This window comes from Acinonyx jubatus, chromosome D2 (genome assembly GCF_027475565.1).
Source record: "Acinonyx jubatus isolate Ajub_Pintada_27869175 chromosome D2, VMU_Ajub_asm_v1.0, whole genome shotgun sequence".
In the NCBI taxonomy this organism is placed as follows: domain Eukaryota; kingdom Metazoa; phylum Chordata; class Mammalia; order Carnivora; family Felidae; genus Acinonyx; species Acinonyx jubatus.
Window position 1 is genome coordinate 15319395 of NC_069393.1, and position 22609 is coordinate 15342003.

The 22609-nt window shown below is 39.7% G+C and overlaps 1 protein-coding gene across 14 annotated transcripts in view; it reads right to left on the minus strand.

Annotated features, from left to right (window-relative positions):
• PCDH15 (protocadherin related 15) overlaps positions 1–22609 on the minus strand; it is a 926293-nt gene that overhangs the window by 22304 nt on the left and 881380 nt on the right. For 11 of the 14 annotated variants that reach the window (XM_053207164.1, XM_053207165.1, XM_053207167.1 and 8 more), the window contains 3 exons: positions 14546–14722; positions 5452–5661; positions 2021–2191 (listed from right to left, as the gene is read on the minus strand). In XM_053207164.1, the coding sequence (XP_053063139.1) occupies positions 2021–2191; positions 5452–5661; positions 14546–14722 (558 nt within the window). Of the gene's footprint in view, positions 1–2020; positions 2192–2987; positions 2997–3225; positions 3505–5442; positions 5662–14545; positions 14723–22609 lie in introns of those variants that run through there. The other 3 variants (XM_027049937.2, XM_053207158.1, XM_053207169.1) reach the window with 3 other exon arrangements.

The following is a 22609-nucleotide window of genomic DNA, read 5'->3' on the forward strand; positions in this document are numbered from 1 at the left end:
AAAATTCACCTTCATTACACACGACTGATTTCAGCCCCCAAACAGAAATTTTCAATGAGATTCTAAGAATAGTTTCTACGTCCTAACTAAAAAAATCAGTCCGCGCTGATTTATAGAGAAGATAGAACTAGGGTTTGGAAGAAAGTAAACATATAATATACTATGATGACTATCACAGCGGTTGTTGAATCCGTACGAAGTTATCAACTAGTTCATGAAGATTCTTTTTCAAAATGACCTTTGATTTTTTTCTTTTAAATTTGATAATAATTTATCTGGAGCTAGTCCATTTTTTAGTAACATAAGGTTTGAATCCTTGTATAAAGTTTTTTTAAGAGATAGGTCAAACATTTGTTAAAGATAATTAAATGTGCAGAACTCAGGATCCCTCATTAAATACATATTATAATTGCAAAACTGTCTACTTAGTCTATCACAATTTTTCAAATAGAAGTAGTCCTTAACTGTTGCTATTTGAAAATGATCACCACCACACTATATTGATTCCAGATGATGTTATAGTATGCTTACTTTTCTTAAATAAAAATGAATATATATCCCTCAGTAATTTCAGAGACAATAAAACTTAACACATAAGTCTTTCTTAGTTTCTGAATATTTTTTTGCTGGAGAGAGGTGGTTAATATAAAGAGAATCAAATCGTATTGGCTCAATTCCTACATTCACCAGTAATTCAAAAAGATACCGTCATTTTCAGCTCATTAAAAAATTAAAACTATATTTAAAGCATGAATCCTGTATTATATTGTTAGTTTAGAAATAGAATGTCAAATACTAAGCTGTCAAGCATTAAATTCAATTTTAGCATTCAAATATACAACATTAAAATCAGTTTTAACATTTTTGAGACTTCTTAACATCACCTTGCGCATGTCGGGATGAGCACTGGGTATTGTATGTAAGCCAATTTGACAATAAATTATATTCATAAAAATAGTGGTAATATGACAAAATTATCGATACATGTGTTTAAAACTGGTTTTCCCATTAAAAGGTAAATTTCTTAATTTTTGAGGCTTGCTTTATTCCTACTAGTGAATGCAACAAATGTAACAGAGTAGAATAATGTGTTTTAGTCCCTCAACTCTGCCAAATTCTAGTTAATAAAAGGTGTCTTGGATTTAATTTAGTCAGATTCAAAATTTTATAATATCCTTGGTTGTTTTGCATTTCATGTCCAGAAATAGTTCCTCTTTAATTTTTAAAATGTAGGCAAGTTACATAAGTCAGAAAGGGATCTGGTTATGAGGGTAGCACCAATCTGGAAACATCTGTGAAGTCTTTTCACAATACTTTAAAAGTCTTTCAAATGTGTATGAGTTAATATTGCTTAGAGGTTCCAAATAACACAGGAGAAGTATTAAGCTATCACAGCAGTCTCTTTTGAGGGGAATATAATAAAAAGCATATTCTTTAAGGGGTTGGATATTTAATATTTAATTCTTTATTTGGGTTTCAGATTTTCACTCAGATTTTAATTACTCCATCCTATGACATCCCGAGACAGTCTCTGTAAGGAGTCTATGATTTTAGACCGTACCATTGGTTTTAAATTACCAAATAAGAGTTGCCTTTGGATACTAAATCAAGAATTACTCTTTTATGATTGTGCTTTACCCTGTCTTTATTTCTTATGAGAAAAAAAATTTTTTTCAGAATGTATTTTGAATTTTGGAGAAAAAAAGTGCATAACTGTGAAGGTTTAGAGATTATATGATTCAAGCTAGTCATCTACAGATGTCTCTCCTCCAGCCAAGTACTTCTTTCTCTACTCATTTTTTTAAAATGTTATTTTGTTTGTTTGTGTTTTGGTTATGACTTTTCAAATCGACTTTTCTTAGGTTCTCATCTTAACAATTTGTTTTCTTTTTTTCCCATTTACAGTAGTAAATGAAGTAGGCTGCAAACCGTGTTTCCGCATCGGGTGGAAATGAAATACTCACCACCCAGCATCCATCAGGCCCACCTGTCTGGCAGAGCAGCGCCCTGGCCTACTTACATGGTGCTGTCTCCCAGCTCCTCATACAGGTGCGCCCCAGGGGGCGGCGGGGGCGGCGGGGGCGCGGCCACAGGTGCGGGCGCAGGTGCAGCAGGCCTGGCTGCGGGTAATGCCGACTGGATTCGCGCTGTCTTGGTGCACTCGGCTTGGCGTCTTTGAGAAGGCAGGGATGTTGTGGAAAACCGTTTTAGAAATCATACACTTCTCAGAAGAACCCACTTAAAAAAAATCGTTAACACACATACTAGCACTTATAAACCAGTGTGATTACAGCAGCATCCCCACAGAGTATCGTTTTCCTGTATCTTCTTCCCCTTTAAAATATCTACCCTGAAATAATGGCTGGAATTTAGTAGAAATATTTGCATATTACGTGACATAGGAATATGAAAGGTAGGAGTCAAGCTATCTATAAAAATGTGATTTAATAATTGGGGGCCACGGAGTGGGTCTCCTTCCTCAGGTGAGGCACGTTGAAGATGCATAATTTTTCTTTATTATTCATCTTCCATCTAGTTCAAGAAAAGTTATTTCATTTTAAATGATTTGAAACATGTTTGACATTAGTTTACGGTGCCCCTTTGGGAGAGAGACGTGGCTGGCTTTTGTTTCGTTTGGACTCCTGGGAGGCCTGGGATTCTTGCCTTGGAGTTGCAGCCACGCTTATTGAATGTCCTGGACAGCCAACTCTTAGTTCCTTCCTCAAAATCCAAATCTCAAAGAGTGGGAACCGTCAGAGTCAACTGTCTTTTTCACATTTCCTCCCTCCTATCCCCATGTGAAAACCCAGCCTGATTCCTTACATACAAAAGCACATGGGAATTTGAACCAAAGTATACACCTTCTGCAAACACAAGACAGACCGGTGATCCATGGTTCTGAGCAGGCCGACTACTTTATCAGTAGAATCCAGGCCTTTCCTTTTCATATTACGTAAAATCATATGCGAGATATTAATTATACTTACACTTTAAACCTGTTTTGGAAAGCAATAAGAAAAAAAAGAGAAAGCTACATTAGAAATCCTGCGTTCATAATATTTTAACATCTGATTTATTCCAAATTCTGAATAATTTACTGGTGAAACTCATAACGACACAGACCTATTGACACAGTAGGGAAACTGAGTGTTTCAGTTCAGAAAGTAAAAATGGGGGAATGCTTTATTGTTGCTGTCACTGTCCTACAAGCTGTGAAAGCATTTTTTTAACAAGAAAACAAAGAAATGAACTAAATGGGATTTCAAAAAAAAAGCTGGATTAAAACATGGATACATGAATTTGAACTCTGATAGAGAAATGAGTTATTAAAGGTGATCTGATCTTTATAACTGGCTTCTTGGCGTCCTGTGCCTGAAGAATGTTAAAGAGACGAAGGCAGGCAGTGGGCTGATTATACCCTGGGCTTCACTTTGAAGCTGAGCCTGGAACTGGAAGGTGACGTTCCTGGATAATGAATCCATGACACTTTTTTCACATTTGCTTCTTGGTTTTCCATGTACAGTGAATTAAAAAAAAAAAAAAAAAAAAAAAAAAAAAAAGAATGTTAATAGGAAAGAAGAGCCATCCGTTCCAGTCCTATGTACAAGCAGAATATGAAAGTACAAAAGCTAGAGTTTTAAATGTGAGAATTTTACACTGACACATGGCGCACAACTCATCTTGTTTAATTCCATCGGTCTACAAAAAGCAGTGACTACAATCAATTCATAGAGTATAGAACTCATTACTGAACCAAAAAGATATTAAATTATGCATCTATGAAACGTTTAAATGGCAAGCGTCTTAGTGGTTTGTTAAATTATAACATCCAGGATGCTTCAGTTTTGAGCACTGTGTTACGTGCCAGATAAAAGTTTTCTCTCCGATTTTATTGTGAGCAGGATTCCTCTGGGAAACAGTGCAATGAAACAGAATAACTGTAATACAGGTTCGCTCCAACATGAAAATTAATATTGAATTGATGGCTTAGTAATTCAAAACCATTTGTCCATTATTAAGTTTGTTTCTAGCCTTTAGAATTGGTGCGTTTGTTAAGGATACATCAGACTCCAGTAGGTCAACCTGAAAGTTCTGTTTGCAACTTCACATGGCTTTGGCGATGACAAAATATCCCTATGGCATCTTCATGCAGAGCACACTTTTCAACTTTTAGGTTGCAATTACCTAACCTTACTTAATCTGAAAGAAAATTCTCAGTGTTAGAGAACAAAGATAACACGTTAAGAATATATAAGTACTATTTTAGTGCTTTCCCTGCAGGTATTTTACATGATGAAGAGCAGCTGCACCATTCTGTCTTACCCTTTGTTATGTCAAGTAATTTATACGACTTATGATCCCTGTCTTATTTATTTTCATTTTATGGCACCCTTAGGGCTCCCTCTCTTCTCAACCTATTCCACAACTTTCGTTACCCATCACTGTCAATAGGGATATACCTGAAATGCCTGGACTTCTATCACAAAAGTTCCCTGTACCTGGTGTGAAATAAAGAATAGCTTAATAGAGGACTTCAAATACAGATGCTTAAATCAGCTATAATTACTTCACTACTTTGAAGGGACAGAGTAAAAGATAGGTATTTTATTTTTAATTTTTAAAAAATGTTTTATTTATTTTTGACTGAGAGAGAGAGACAGAGCATGAGCGGGGGAGGCACAGAGAGAGACAGAGACACAGAATGTGAAGCAGGCTCCAGGCTCTGAGCTGTCAGCACAGAGCCCGACGCGGGGCTCGAACTCACAGATCGAGAGATCATGACCTGAGCCGAAGTCGGACGCTCAACCGACTGAGCCACCCAGGCGCCCCAAAGATAGGTATTTTAAATGAATGTATTTGCCTGTACGAACAAGAAATGAGTAAGGCCTGTGCAGCCAAAATATCCTGTCCTATGTTATACTATAGGATCTGGCAGGGCTATCCGGGAAGGAAGAAACCTCATGGAGAATTACACATGGCATACTATGATTTTGAAATGATTTTGCCAACGCTGCGATCACTTCCACAGATGTCAGTGTAACAACACGGACAAAAACTTGTCATGACAGTGTGGATAGGTTCCAGACCTTCCTCAGAAACCGGGGAATCTGGATATGGCATTCTGCTGCATATGACACCTCCCCCAGGACACCCGCTGTATTCTCTCGCAAGGCTCTGCACCCGATGAGGGGCACGAACAAAGCCACAGGAGCTACCCTAAAATTCCTAACGGATGAGAGCATGTTAGGAACATGGCAGCATTGAGGAATCGGGCGAAAATGCTGGAAGTCTGTTTCGTTCCGCCTTAAAGGAAGGCCGCTTGGTGCAAGAAGGATGCAGCAATCCCCTAAATGGTAGCATCATTACTGTTTTACGACTACAAAGCCACGTTGCCAGGGATGGCTTTTCGATCAGGCCATGTTTAGAAGTGGGAATACTTACTGTCTGTAGCTGACCAGAACTACCAAGATGGCAGGGATACAGCAGAGGATGATGATGAAGGCGAGTGCAAGCAGGGCCCCCTCTGTATAGCCTAGGCTCTCTCCTCGCTTTTTAATGCTGGTCACTGCCTCCGGGGTCCGGATCTCCAGAATACGTCCTCCTTCGCCGTAATACGGCTGAAAGTCTTTATTGATATCAAGCAGTTTGCCATCCAAAAATCTGATTGTCAGATAAATAGTAAAATCAATGATGTTAACAGAAAAGATAATTTTGTAATATCTTTTAAAAATTTCTTTAATTGAAACACAAGCTGAATCAGTGTTAGGAATAAAAAATATACAAAAAGCAAGAACAATGAGGAACTGTAACTACACAGCTATATACACATATCAAAGATATTAATAACGATGACCCTTACTTCATATGCTCACAGACTTGAGAAAAGTAATTATCAACCTCAGTGAGCTTACTATCACTATGCTGAAATTACTGACATTATTCAGCTGTTCAGGTGAAAAAATATTCTGAGTTACACATAGCATAGTTTATAATTATATTCCTGCATTTTGTCTGCCTGGGTCCTCAGAATAATCCTGTAGAACAGAACATCTTAATACTAATTCACCGTAGGCCGTATAGCTACACAGTTACGGCAATGAATCTGAGACACCAAGTCTTCGGTCTCCAACATCTACATTTGTCTTGCATGTCGACCTTCTCAAATCCCAAATCAAAAGGCTTTTTATGGGCAAAAGGTGAACAAATTGAAGGTGTTTCCTGCCTAGAGAGAGAGACTATAGGAGTGATGCAGACAGCAAATCAGCCAGGATGACAAGAATTAGCCAACTGAAGCCAACGGTTCTTGCAAACCCTTCCCATGAGTAATGCCACTCCATTGGGGTGGAGGGGACAGTCAAGGGATCAGTGTTACTTCATTTTATTGGATTGAACGATTTTGTTATGTATTTTATGTTGTAATTACCAGATAATAGTTTTTTTTTTTTTTCAAAATTCTTTGGGAACATTTGCATAATCCCTTATAAATCCCACAATATTAATGTGACAATTGTGTTCCTAACACCACAAAGCCATACCAGGTCCTGGGTATTCTCATTTTTGTATTTTTAAAGACGTTTATCCATAAAGGTCAGATATCTTACTATAGAAAGTTGGAAAACACAAAACATTTCCAAAAGCAAAATCAGGCACAGGCCCACAATGCAAACGCTGCTCACAATTTGGTATATCCAGATCTAATTTCTTTCTATAAATATTTTTATTTTTTTAAGTTTATTTACTTCTTGAGAAAGAGGGAGTGCATAAGCAGGGGAGGGGCAAAGAGAGAGAGAATCCCAAGCAGGCTCCACACTGTCAGCACAGAGCCGGACGTGGGGCTTGATCTCATGACCCTGAGATCACAACCTGAGCCAAAATCAACCTGAGTTGGAAGCTTAACTGACTGAGCCACCCAGGCGCCCCAAGAAATATTTTTATATACTCATATACTTATGTTTTATATACTCATGTTTATATACTTATGTTTTATATACTCATATACTTATGTTCAAAATGTAGAAAACATACAGAAATGGAAAAGAAAAAAATAAAAACGGCCCCAAATTTCACCATCACATGGTAACAAAGCATGTCACGATTGTGCATTTTACAGTCTATTTTTATCCCTTTGACACTTTTGATTTTAATTTTCCGGGTAATCATTCAGACCTTATATCTAGTGCACAGCGTTTATACCTTCCCTATGGAAAAAATAGATGCCTGATCTCAGATGTGAATTCCACTGGGTAGTTTATTAGTCTTCCCATTTAAGAAAACCAATGGCCCAGATAACTCAAGCTTAGTTTTAAAGCTGCACGTTTTTATTCAAGTTTCCATCCTGTAACACAAGACAGATAAGCTTTTGTAGATATAAAATATACTTTTATAGCAATTCTCCTAGGTAATTTTTAGGCATGTTAAAAAAGATATAATAAAGGTTTAACCGTTGTTCTAAGTGCTAGAATAGAATGGTACAATATGTTTTTTGAATTGTTTACCAGATAAAGTAAGAAGTTCCAGATAAAGTGCAGATTAAGAGTTAAGTTACAAGAAAACATTAGAAACTGGGAAGTATCAGAAGTAGAGAAAGATCGTTAGTTTCAGGGAAGATTTCACCTATATCATGTGGGATCCACTAGACAGACCACACTTCTACTGGGTTCCTGAAATTAACATTGCAATAACCTGAGGGAAGATTTTTTAGTTTTTTTATACTACAAGAGCTCTGTTATTTAGATATTTATTTTGGTTTATTTTCCAACTTAGGTAAATGTCATAATTGTTTACTAGAAGAGTTGATTGCTTTTGAACCTGTACTTAGTCTAAAATATCTTTCTTTTTGCTTTCTACGTGCAAAACAGTTTGCCTAGGTAAAAATACATGAATCAGAACATTTTTTTCCTCAAACGATGGTGGATTTGATTCCATTAGCTTTTGGCATTTTATCATGCATATGGCATGTGGAAGGCTTATCTAATTTTTGTGCCTTTGTAATTAACTCACTTTTATTTTTGTTTCAATGGTTTTAAAACATATTCTGATACTTTTTAGTGACTCATGATGACATGTGCATTGATTTTTTCTGGTAAGGCAATGAAGTCTTTTAATTACTTTTTTAGCTCTTATTGCTGTGATAACTAGTACAATATTTTACCTCAGAGATACTATTTTCAGATTGTAGCTCAATTGTCCTCTAAATATATTTTGATCTCTTTTATAATTTATCTTTTCTTTTCCTTAATATGCTTTTTTAAAAAGTGCTAATCTCAAGATGGTAGAGCATTCTTTTCTTATGTTTGTTTGTTTGTTTAGAGAAAGAGAGAGAGCAGGAGGGTGCAGAGAGATAGAGAGAGAGAGCATGGGAGGGGAAGAGAGAGAGAGAGAGAGAGAGAGAGGGAGAGAATCTCACAGGCTCTGTGCTGTCAGTGCAGAGCCCAGTATGGGGCTCGGACTCACAAACTGTGAGATCATGACCTGAGCTGAAATCAAGAGTCAGACCCTCAACTGACTGAGCCACCCCTGGGGCTTTGTTTTATACTCTTTCTGATGTCAGGACAAAGCCAGCTTCCATGCCAATCCTAGAAGAAGGACTCTAACTGGCCTCCCCTGGACTGTGTGCTGACCACACCCCATCGGTGTGAGCTCAGGAACCGCATCCTGAGGGGGGGCACGTCCAAGGGCACCACGGTGGTGGACAGTCAGTTCTCACTCCTCCCCCGTGGGCTTCTTTCGCCAGAAACAGGGAAGGATTCAAGGCCTGTGCAACACGCATACCATTTCACTGTCCCATAAGGTCCTGCTTTCTATTAAAAATGTTCCATTGTTTGCCAGTGGTTTCCATACGAGAATCTTTGCAGAGTTGAACTCTACACTTGAGTCATCGGGCGTTATTTCTTTTATTTTGTTTTCCAGTATTTATTACTGATCCTATTTTGCCTGCCGCTTCCTTATCTTAGAGAGGAGATGTATCTGTCAGCTCTGCCCTGTTTTCCTGAGATGAGATCAATTCGTAAACCAATCCCATGTCTTCCGGGTCGCTCTGCTGACGGGGCATGTGCAGGCATGCCCCCACCTCTGTTGACGCCTGTGGTGGGATTCGGCCATCAAAGTATGGTGTGGAACCACTGGTCTACCTTGCATTTTACCTTCGTGGAAAGGGTATTGCGATGCACACATAAATGCAGAAACAAAGGGGACGCTGAACAGCACACACTCTGAACTTCACAAAACCCCAAACCTAAATGGTGGAGGGGCGGATACCTCTTTCCCTGGTGGGTACACAGTCTGGGTCTCTGAACCAGGTATGCAGAGTGAGTGATGCTTAACACATATGCCCACACCCATTCCACCTGGATAAGGTTGTCTGGCTGAATAAAGCAAACCATGGGTAGACCGCTATTTCCTTTATACAGTTCCAAATTATGGACTAACTTGTATTCCTTCATATTTTATAGTAAGCTAGAGTCTGATAATTGTTTTTCCATTATTTAAATTTTCAGTGTTCTTAATTTTTATGTTGTTTTCCCTGGTCTTAGGAATTTGGAAGAAGCTTTAGAGTTTGGTAGCCAGATTCTATTTTAAAGTATAAATGTGATTTTTGTACACTATATTTTATTTACTTTTATTTTTTAAGGTTATTTATTTATTTTGAAAGAGAAAGAGAGTGTGTGTGAGTGGGGAAGGGGCAGAGAAAGAGAGAGGGAGAGAGAGAATTCCAAGCAGGCTCTGCAGTGTCAGCACAGAGCCCGACATGGGGCTCAAATTCATAAACTGTGAGATCATGACCCGAGCTCAAACCAAGCAAGAGTCAGACACTCAATCAACTGCCACCCAAGTGCCCCTATACACTATATTTTAAATATAGTGTATATATATATTGTGTGTATATATATATATATATATATATATATGTACATATATATAGTCTACTATATATTGTAGAGTATTCAGGGTTTTTCTACCTTCTTCTGCATTTCTCATTTACCATCTGGGCAGACTAATGTTAAAACAGGGTGGCTGTATAAAAAGGGGCATGAGCTAAAATTGTATTTGCTTTTATAAACAAATATTTAATTAAGTTCTATTTTAAAATAATATGGCCTGTTTCTGCCAAGGATGCCAAAAGCTGTAAGAGAATGTGACTCCCACCCTCATGACAAAAAGCCAGGTGATATTAAAACCATAACAAATTCCAAAGAGTGACAATTTCCTCCACAGGGAGATGGGACGATTATTTCACCCTTTGCAGAACACGGAAAAGGAAGCTGCCAAAAGAGCAAATAAAATAAATGGGCTAAAATTTTAATGAATTTTTAGAAGCGATGTACGTACCAACATGTAAGGCTAGAGACCCTTGAACACAAGCGGGGCCTACCTTGAACTCACTTGCAGACTATTTATTTCCAAGGACCTCTGTCAGATAAACTGGGACAAGGCTGGAGACAGGAGAGAGATCCCCGTCCTGTGCGGGGACAGAGGAAGCACTCGGCTAAGGCTGGATACGCACAGTTCTCCAGACCCCTATCTCATGCAAAGCAAGAGCCTTAAGCCACAGAAAGAGGGGAGGAAGGATTCCAATCCCTAGGGCTCAAGCTAAGGACCGCTACTTCTGGGGAAGAGGCGTAAGCAAAAATACCATCTCCCAGGGTGAGGAACGGGAGCTCTCTTGGGCACAGAGAGGTCGCCTACTGGTTGGGAGAGGCAGGGAACTGTCCTGTCCCCAAGACACACCACAAATATGGCACAGTATGTGGCTGCCACAGGGAGGGGCAAGAGAAGAGCCGAGAGAGCCCAGCCCACGTCCCGGGCACGCAGGCTGGACAAGGAGAACCCAGAGCCCCGGCCGTGTGGCCACATCTCCACCGTGAGAGTGGGACCAGGCCGTGAGCAAGGGCAGTCTGTCGGGCTGGGAGGGTTAAGAGAATGCAGAGAAGCCCCCAGCGGCACGGTTCACGGGGTCTGCTGAAGATGAAGCCATGGAGCCAGACCAGAGACAACTCAGATGCTGGGACATCAGACAGACTTTGGTACAGCCCTGCTTAGTGCTTTACAGAATCCATCGGAAAGTGAAAAAACATGCTTGAAGTGATAGGAAGTTCCATACAGTGGTAGAAACTGTAAGAAAAGAACCAAATGGAAATGGAAGACTTGAAAGAAAACAAGGATATAAAGATGAAGAATTCCTTTAATGAGCACATCGGCAGGCTAACACAGATGAATCGGTGAACTTGAAAACAAGGCAGCAGCAATTATCCGAAGTAAAACACAAACAGGAAAGATGGAGACAGAGAGGAGAGGAAGAACAAGAACAGAGCATCCAAAACCTCAGAGAAAAAATGAATTTTAATTGGAATCCTGGAATGAGGATAGAGAATGGGCTGTAAGAAATATGTGAAACGATGTCTAAGGATATTCCAGAAATAGAAACTACATTAAAAAAAAAGCAGATACAAGAAGTTCAGAGAACCACAAGATGAATAAAAGCAGGATAATATGTATTTACTGCAAAAATCTAAATAATTCAGATAACCAAAAATAAAAAAAAGATCTAAATACTCATAACCTTACAAAACAAAGTAAGTAATTAGCATGTCGTTATAGGGATTCCAGTCTCCTCTATGCATTTATAAGCTTTTAAAAAAAGCTGTGATATAGCTAATCAATTTTCTTTCATTTTTTATGATTTATTTGACAGAGAGAAGGAGGGAGGGAGGGAGGGAGGGAGGGAGGGAGAGAGAGAGAGAGAGAGAGAGAGAGAGAGAGGGAGAGAGAGAGAGAGAGAGAGAGAGAGAGAGAGAGAGAGAGAGAAGGGGAGGATCCCAAGCAGGCTCCACACTGTCAGTGCAGAGCCAGAGGTGGGGCTCAAACCCAAGAACCGTCAGATCATGCCCTGAGCCGAAATCAAGAATTTGACGCTTAACCGACTGAGCCCCCCAGGCATCCCTAGTTATATCGATTTTTAAAAATCAAAGTGGACTCCTTGGAGGAAATACCTTATTTATATATTTATATATTTCTGATTCTTTGCCTGAGAATTCCAACATCTTCAAAAGCTTAGATTTTTGGGTAAGGCAAAGTTGAAATAATAATCCTTTTTCCATTGGACTGGGCATCAGGCAATAATCTTAATGTTCTAGTATATTTTTTCAATGTTAAAAACTAAATTTTCAATAGCTTTTGTAACTACAGGATAGAGAATAATATCAGTGCATTATGAGCCTTGGATTATGGACTACATCTATATAATTTCACTATAAAATATTTCAAGGAACAACTGTAGGGTTTAGGTTATTATATTAATAATAATTAACTAATAACATATTCAACTTATTATAGTGTCTCAGCTCCCAGCTCAAGCTGCTAAGAGAAAATTTTATTGTTTTGTTTTATTTTATTTTATTTTATTTTATTTTATTTTTATTTTATTTATTTTTTATTTTGAGAGAGTGAGCAAGCGAGTAGGGGAGGTAGAGAGGGAGAGAGAATCCCCACCAGGCTCTGCACCATCATCACAGAGCCTGATGTGGGGCTCAAACTCAGAAACCATGAGATCATGGCCTGAGCTGAAATCAGCAGCTTAACCAACTAAGGCACCCAGGTGCCACCCCCCCACCACCTTTTGTTAAGTTTATTTATTGCTAAGGGAAAATTTTAATACTTCCTGGCTGTTCACTTCTCTGTTTAATATACAAATTTTGATTTATAGTTATCCTCTATTCTCCCCTTCCTTCCAGTTATAATTGTTATTCAGTTGAGTTTCTATCTTTACTCTTTACAATATAATCTAGGTTTGGGAAAACTTGTTTCAGTTGAAACCCAATTGGCTTCAGTTTCCAAACTGTTTACCTCTAAAATGTTTACATGTGCAATTCAAATGATCACGATCATTTACTTTACTCTTTATTAACGCTGGGCGAACAGCCTAAAGAATACAAATTTTTTTTTTTAATTTTTTTTTCAACGTTTATTTATTTTTGGGACAGAGAGAGACAGAGCATGAACGGGCGAGGGGCAGAGAGAGAGGGAGACACAGAATCCGAAACAGGCTCCAGGCTCTGAGCCATCAGCCCAGAGCCCGACGCGGGGCTCGAACTCACGGACCGCGAGATCGTGACCTGGCTGAAGTCGGACGCTTAACCGACTGCGCCACCCAGGCGCCCCGCAAATGTTTTTATAGTTAGGAAAAACACCCTAAATTCAAACAATCTATCATCATATTTAAAATTTAAACCAACATATATAAAAACACAGCCCAGGTGGATTTAAATAAGTGTTAATAATGGCGATTGATAGAATATATGTAACTTTAAAGCATATTTCTAAATAAATTTTAAAATTAATGAAATATGCAAAAACTGGCTTGGCGGATCTAAATAGTACTTCATTCGGATGTTGATTCTAGAACTTGAGAAGAAGCCACTGCTTTAGTCATCCCTATTCTCCACCGTGATTAACATGCTATCTTGCATACGGCCCAAATATCTATTAAATATAAACTGATGAATAACATACTTAATAACCACGGCTCTTTTAAAAATTAAGTTGATACAAATCACTATGTCATTATTTCTAAAATAGCAGCAGTGAAATTTTGTTGAAGAATAGATTTAAAGTAAGACTAAATTCAGAATGAATGGGTTTTAATAAACGGGTAAATAGATATTTGCTAAATACGTAAGTGCAGCCACATAGGGATATATGTACATGTAAATTAGTATACGCCTAAATTTATTTGTTGCTCTTAGTATACACAGGCAAACTAAGTTCTGGAATTATGTATTTGGGTACACATATGCACAGATACCAATAAATATTTAGCGTATGTACGTACATACGCTAAACAATATATATTGTTTAACTAAACAATATATATTGTTTAACTAAAAATGTGTCTTACTTTAAATAAGAATGACATTCCAAGAATCTGTTGGGCGCTAGGTGTCACTAGAGCAAAGCTGAAACTAATAAAACAACAAAACAACAAAGCGGTAAGCTGTCCTAAAATCATTTCCAAGGGACAACACGTAGCAGCGTTTTGTTTAAAATTCTGCATTTTCTTTGTTTTTAGGATTCAGACCTCAAAATTCAAATTCACCAGGATGAAATAAATAAATAGATGGGAAGTATGGACTGAGGTGGAAGGGGTCAAGGGAAAAAAAAAAATAGCAATTTTTGCTGAGTCAATAAGACCTTGAGGACAGCTATATTTATTCTTAAACTTCATGCCTAGTGACACTGTCACGGGCACACTGCCACTGGAAGAAGGAATCTGTGTGTTCCCCCTTTGACCGCTGGGCTTGGCAGCAATGGAGGAGCTACTCTGAGACCATCTGATGAACTGCACCTTGCTTATAAGCACAATGGACCTTCCGACCTTCTCCAAAGTCGCTGGGCCTCAAAACATCTCGGCACGCATACCCTAGGTATCGTCTCTGATTTTCTGCTTACACTTCACTTGCAATAACAATTTAGTGGCTTTTAAACTTTAAATACTTACGGCCTTTGATAGTGCCAGCGGAGAGCTGTTACAGACAACAAAAGGACTTACTTAAAAAGCTCATTTCTGTCGATGGCTCTGTTGGTTTGGGGGTCGATTGCATAGACAGTCAGGTCACATTTGGTGTAATCTTCTAGCGAAAAGGCATCCCCATGCCTGCGAGCACCGATGGACTCCACCACCACTTTGGCACCAGGAATTTGCTCCTGAACATACCGATCCAAAATCCTATACATCAAAGTACAAACATGGCATTCACTCTCAACTTGAAATGACATTTAGAAAGTGAAAAATGATGACAGCCTGGTTTTTGCTAATGTTTACTGAATGTGAACACTTGAAAAAAAATTCTGTATATTTTGTCAGCATTTAAGTCCCAATGATGCTAGAAGCTGAATAAGGCAGAAAGGTCATCGACCATGTCCCGTCGAATTCTAGACTCTTTGAATTTACGATACCATTTGAGCTTTACAGGTCTCATGGGAATTGCCCGCTATGATGTACAAGTCAAGCTGTCTGTGCTTTATAGGAGCCGGCGGGGGGGGGGGGGGGGGGTGGTTAGAACTCTTGAGTTCACGTAGTTGGTGTTATAAATTATACCTTCCACCAGATTCTGTGACCCAAGGTGCATAGCTGTATACCAGGGTCCCAGACCAGGCTATCTGTTTCCTCCAGGGCATCAAGACTCTTAGAACCTTGCAGCAGTGGGAGAACGTATAGATGCTTTGCTATGGGAGGTTTATCAGGTTAAAAAAAAAAAATTGCATGCCAGGCTCAGAAGCTACTTAGGTGAATACAAACAACATAAAGATCTATCATTTGGTATGGACTCAGTAACATTCAATAGAAAAGACAGAAATAATGTTAACCTGTAGGTAATTTTCTGGAAAATACAATTTGCACAATTTCATTTTAATGGAAAGTACAAGTCTGTATTGCCACAAATGGTAATTTCCTTAATATCTTTTCCTTATTAAAAACTTTATATTGTTAATTCTTGAGATTAACATCAGAATGTATCTTATTAAATATTTATAGGCATTCATATGCAAATGAATTGATCTTAATAACTACACATGGCAAATGTTTTTGAATTTATCTATAGATTCAAAGCTCTGTTTGGAGTCCACGTTGTGAGGCCCTTTCCAACACATGAACATAAGGGAAGGGAAGGGAAGGAAAAATAAGATAAAATCAGAGAGGGAGGCAAACCGTTAAGAGACTCTTAAAATTTTTTTTAGCGTTCATTTATTTTTGAGAGAGAGTGAGTGAGCGAACCTGAGCAGGGGAGGGGCAGAGAGAGAGGGAGACACAGAATCTGAAGCAGGCTCCAGGCTCTGACCTATCAGCACAAAGTCCCACGTGAGGCTGGAACTCATGAACCATGAGATCATAACCTGAGCCGAAGTCGGAGGCTCAACCAACTGAGCCACCCAGGTGCCCCCATAAGAGACTCTTAAATACAGAGAATGAACTGAGGGTTGATAGAGGGGGGTTGGGTGGGGGATGGGCTAAATGGGTGATGGGTACTAAGGAGGGCACTTGTTGGGCTGAGTGCTGAGTATCATGTAAGAGATGAATCACTGGGTTCAACTCCTGAAGCCAAGACTATACTGTATGTTAACTAACTTGAATTTAAATTTAAGAGAGTGAAAAAAAAATTTAAAGAAATAAAAAAAAAAAAAGGTTGCCTTAAGGGTCTGGTATGTGCTGGGTGTGCCCTTGTCAAAATAACAAGCACTGATGCTGAGCCCAGGCCAAAGGCTGTGCCGGGGAGCACAGGTGTGCAGTGTGCATACCAGGAAACACAGCACAACGCTTTGTTGGTTTGCTTCCCAATGTGTATGGACCCGCGTAGGCGGAGTCTCTCATTAAAAGTCCGATTCATTCTCTTCCTTGTCTGCCAGCTCACACCCACTGGTCTGGCTGCCTTCCAGTATCTTTTCTGATGAGATCTTTGCTGAAGATTAAGAGAAGAATGCATTCTTCCCACAACCTGAGGAGGGTGTCTGGACGAGGACACAGATGTGGAACAGTGTTCAGACTGCGTCTTAGGATCCTTTTCCTTAGAGACTTATGCTCCCGTAACAAAAACAGAAACAAAACAAAAAACAAAGAAACAAACAAAACAAAAGAAAAACCAACAACAAAAAAGAAAGGCTTTGGAGTGCACCCACTTACACTCTTGACAGCTGATACAGGTACGGATGGTAATAGCATAGTGGCAAAGAGCACGGATGTTTGGATTCAGTTTCCAGCTCCTTTACTTATGAACTGCAAAACCTTGGCCCACAGGAAGCCATCATAGGGGAATCACAAAATGAGGAAATCTGCCGCACGGGGTGGTTGTGTGCAGTAAATGCACTAACGCTTGTAGTCAAATCGCGGCACGATTTGGAGCACTTAGTCACTGTTCCAGAAACTATGATGCTGCTTATTATTAATTTGGCTTAAAGGTTTGCATTAATAAGCTTCTTCCCTGCCCCTAATTCGTTCAAGACATTTAACAAGTTTATGGAATGATTAGCGATTTTTCGCTAGCAATATTAGTTCACCGATCAAAAAGCAAAGATGAGTAAGTACACTGTTAAATATGTTGCAGAAGATGGCTATCAGTCCCGATACTTCACTTTAATAATTTATAACTGCTCTAGTGCATTCACACATTGACTAAACATGTTCCAAGGAAATCATCTGTATATGCATAAACTGTGTTTTTGTACAATGAAGAAACGTGGCTACTGAACTTGTGCCTTTTTCTATATTTCTGGGGAATGTTGCAGAGTCATATGTTGAGTACTAAAACTGTGGAATGAAATATTAATGTGGAATGAAATATATCTGTACGAATTCCTTTATCTTATCAGGGAATCATACATCAAGGAAACCTAAAAATGAATTATGTGTTTTAAGACTTATAACAACTTCTTCTCCCTGAACGTTATTCTCTTAAAACTTTAGAGACCTTTTGGAATGAAGTCTCTCGTGTAAAGAAAAAGGTGTCCACACTTCAGTTTCTTCCGTACCTTTTTCTGATAAATGTACGTTAAATGAAATTTAACAAATTTTAAACAATACATTTTGTAAAAATCTGTGCCTCCACTTGTTGTCTATGTCCACATACCTACGCATTTCTGCTAACTACATACGAACATAAATATATTACATATATACATAAATTATAACATTCAATGAATAGTTCTTCAGCTTTTTGATCTTCAGATGTGCATAGGTATGTGGTTATTTCCTAAAGCTTTGTTGACTTCATGATTTTTTAAATATAGTTCTTTAGTCACTTACTTTGAACTGACTCATATAAATTTATACCAACGTTTAAATTGCCTTTATGTTTTGGCTTAAATTATTAATATGTCAAGCCAATTCATACATACATTTTGGAAACAAATATCATGAGAGTTTATTATATGTAAACTCATTACAACCGAGCATGTGTCTCCAGCCTATCAGCTTAAAGTATTTGCACACTACCAGTATACAGACACGCACTTGTACACAGTGACACAGAGAGGTCTACAACATTGTTAATCTGTAAACTCTGTGTCAAGGATATCTCCCTATATCAAGGGAGATGTCTGCATTGATATTTAAATAATATTAATAATGCTTAGGTCCCAATGGTATGATTTTGAGTTTGCCATAAAAAGTCCATGAAAACTTTCGTCTTTGTAATATGTTGCTTGAATTTCTTGTAATGGGCATAATAAAACAATACAGTCATTTAAAAAAAAAAACAAAACTTTTTTAGCTCCCTAGCTCCTCTTCCCCAAATTCTTTTAAAATATCTTTATAAAGTCTTTCTTTTCGGAGTTTAAAAAAACAGAAAATTAAGTTAGAGTCACAGTTGTCTAATAAATTTTTGGAAAACTTAGGTAAGTGGTAAGTGGGAAATTTTCATTCACTCATCCATTTATTTTCATTAACTCATGGAACACAAATATTAACTGAATGTACACCATGGGCCAAGCACTGTTCTAGAGCTTTGGAATACATCAATGAACAAAACCAACGTCTGTGACATCACGGAACTTACATTCTAATTGAGCAAGATAGACAAGATAACAGAATAATAAAATTGGCAGGAATGTTCAGGAAGCACGTCCCTGAGAAACTGATGTGTGAGCAGACCCCGAGGAGACAGTGAGCAACGTGGACCTGGCGAGCAGGGGCATCCCAGGAAGAGGAAGTTGCTAACGGCCCAGGGGGAAAGTCCAGATGTAGACCTGTGGTGTGGCTGGAACAGAGAGGGCTGGGGCAGGTCACACAGGGACTTTTGAGAATTTTGTTCTCAGTAAACCCACTGCTGGAGTTTTAACACGGACATCATACGGGTGACTATGGTTAAGAGGAGAACACTGGCAGCTTTGTTACCAACAGGCTGCAGTGGGAGCCAAGAGTAGAATCAGGGGAACAGGTTAGGAAAGGCTTTAAGGGGATGAAGAACTTCTCAAATGCTCAGGCTACTCAACAGTTTGGAGGAAAAGAAGACTGAGTAATCTCTGATATTAGTTATGAATGGTTCACATCATCAGGTATTAACATACTATTAATATGTCTGATGAAAAGTACAAGAGGCATAAATCCTCTAAAATAGATCGATACATGCAATGCTTAACTGGACAAATAGTAATTATCTAGTTGACCCAGATAAGAGTTGGCCTTTTGTGGTTGTTCATTGTGAAGCAGGCCAACTTTTATAGATGATTGTTTGAAGAAAAGCACAAAGGAGATACTGAAGCTCAGAGACCAATTTCTGATGCTCCCTTATCTCCCTCCAAGCGTGTACCTACACACAGGTGGCTCTCAAAAGAGGGCGACATCTTCTCAGAGTTCTGGCTGCCTCTTTCTCTTGCATTTTGTATTGAACATAGAGCACAGACCCCTTCTCTGTGTCTTCTCAATTACCTTGAACCTTCTGAATTGTTTCTTTATGAAGTCTAGTACTTTGTGTCTGAGGAGAAGTTTTCATGGTGGCTGTGGCATAACTACACTGTGATACAGTATTTCATTAAAGCTGGCTGACGTCTCATGAAAGTGGAGTGTATGCATGACTACTGGGTACTATTTGATGACGTTTTTTGATTTTGTTTTATTTACAATTTTTTTTTTATTTTTACATTTACTTATTTTTGAGAGACAGAGTGAGACAAAGTGAGAGTGGGGGAGGGACAGAGAGAGAGGGAGACACAGGATCTGAAGCAGGCTCCAGGCTCTGAGCTGTCAGCACAGAGCCCGACACAGGGCTTGAACCCACAGACCATGAGATCACAACCTGAGCCGAAGTCGGACGCTCAACCGACTGAGCCACCAAGGTACCTCAGTTTTAATTTTATTTGAGAGAGAGAGAGAGAGAGAGAGTGTGTGTGTGTGTGTGTGTGTGTGTGTGAACTGGGGAGAGGAGCAGAGAGAGAGAGAGAATCTCTCTGACACAGGACTTGATCCGATGACCCTAGACCTGAGCTGAAATCAAGAGTCAGAGGCTCAACACACTGAGCCACCTCTGATGAAACTGTTTGATGATACCTTAGGTGTATATTGTAGAGAAAAATGTATTGAGCTGCAAAAATAAAAACAGTAATAGAGAAGTATTTATTGAGTACAATATCTGTGAAAGAGCCAGAAGGGCTGAGTATTCCCCCCCTGCAGGGGGACCTCTGATGTATGCATTGGGTCGGTACCTGCTCCCCGCCCGCCTCTCAGTCACCCAGACTACTCAAACCTTGGCTGCTTGCCCCAAGAGCAATTCTGTTCTCAAAACCAGCTGAACCTTAGCCAATCCTCTACTGTTAAAGTCCTATAGAACATTCTGTCCTCCCTCCCCAAGGTCCTTGGGACACTTCCATGCCTGGCATTTTCAAATAAAAGTTTATGCTAATAGTGCTCTGATTTCCTTCCCTGATTTTCATTAACCTGCCCTCCTCCCCCTCCCTTGGCTTTATAGAAGGAGTGTTTTAGAGATGTATCTAATATTAAATTTTAGAAAAACAAATCCAGGGTTCTGCTTTACATTAGGATGGGGATGGGGCTTATATTTTATAATGTCATAACTGCTGAGTGGTTTAATACCTGCCATAAAGTGCATGCTATTTGGGACCTCTAAAGAAGTAATACCACATGGACACAGAACAAAGAAATACCTAGTAAAGCATGTTGGCTAATTATGTTCCTGAAAATAGAAGATTAGGGGTCAGACAGTATCCCCCTTTTACACGTAACAGTGCTGGATTTTACCCAAGATCTTTGCTCCCAGAAAAGAGCAAGAAGTCTGCCAGCCAGGTGTGTCCCAGGAAACTGCTTATTGCAAAGAATCATCCTGCTCTAAGCCACGGGGAAGCCAGGCACAGATCCTCCAAATTCCCATACTTTGTCTCACACATGGTTAGCTGGACTGTTTTGTCCCCACTGATCAAGGAGGAGGAGGAGGAGAAGAGGAGGAGGAAGAAGAAGAAGAAGGAGGAGGAGGAGGAGGAGGAGGAGGAGGAGGAGGAGGAGGAGGAGGAGAGGAAGAAGGGAAAGGGGAACAGGAAGGAAAAGGAGAAGTTCTTGTTACCCAAACATTGGTTAAATTTGTGTCCTTTTTTCGAGTCTCTGAATTTTGACCCACCCTCAAACTGTGACAGTGTGCAAGCCTTCTAAAGGCCCCTTCCCTCCTCTCATTCTCTCTACTCCTTATGGGGGGGAAAAAAAAAGGTTTTTTTCTGCCTAATCCCCAAGAGCTATGGGACCTCTTGGTCAGACCGCTCCCCGATTACAATGGTTCTTCCCTCTGGCACGTCAATTCCTCTCTCCTGCCTTCCAACAAATAATCCTTACAAACCAAGTTTTTTCTTCTAAACCCAGATTTGCTTTTATTTAGACACACAGTAGACAGCTGAAGGAGACCGCTTCTCCTGTTCCGGTGTGGTCTTACAAAATGAAGGTGTATTAGCAGCCTAAGCAGCCGAGATGTAAAGACTTTTTAGCAAACTGTACATGGAGCAAATGATTATTCATTATCCCCTTTCCTTGATCCCCGATGCCTGCTGTGAAGCAGCCGTGAGGCCCCAAATTTCCAATTGCATTAGCTGCTTTTCTGTCAGTTAAGATGTGTGAATTCTCATCAGCACTACTTAATTAGAATGTAAAAACGGTCCAAACGAACTATAAAATAATAAGCTCTAACGTTTGCCTCTGCTGCTAAAAATCATAAATAATAACAAGCAAGGCTGGTCTAGCCCCCCACCGCCGCCCATGCTGGCAATGAACCGTCATCCGTGTGCCGTCTACTCTGGCACATGGAAGCCACTGCCCCCTTTTGTCATTCATTTCCCTCGTGGATAAAATTACGTGCCTGGGACTGCACTAGCCACATCACAAGAACTGGGTTTAGTCCTTTGAGATACGTGAAAAGAAGGCGTTGAAAAGAAGGCGTTCATACCTACAGGACCCATGTAGACTTCGTTGGGTTTTGGTTACAAAGCATTCATATTCTCTCCCTCCAAACACCCTGATTTCAAAGGAGGAATTAGCCTTGTCTCCCACAGACACGGCTGACTTTAATCACTGGTCCTGTCCTGCCTCATCCCAGGCCAAAGGAGACCGCAGGTGACCCAGGCCAGGCCATTTTCTCCCGGGAGTTTGGTCCTTGAGTCAAAGACACAAGAGTTTAAGACGGCTGGGACCCACTCACGTGAGGTGCTCCCTGCTCATCAGACGGAAACTGCATACCCACCTGTTCACTCCTCCACTTCTTGTTCCCAGGCTCCTGCACCTGCCTGTGTTCCAGACTATTCCCTAGCCTGTGTTCCTGCCCACAGCTTCCAATAAAGTTCCCTGCACTGAAGGGAGCCTCAGTCGATTGCTGGCACATTAGAACTAGTATTAAGCACATTCCCCTTTAAGGTCCAGCTGCGCTAAAGCACGACTCATTTTCTAATTCTTTCACGGTAGCAACATCTGCCTGATCTTCCTGGTCCTGGTCTCATCAGTCCCCCTAGACTCTTTGTAATTCTACTGGCCGTGTATTTTGCATTCTGCTTCAAGTTGCAAGGCTGCTCATTGTAGAGTTTGATAAGAATTTGTATTCTGGAAAAAATCCAGTCATTTACATGCGCCATG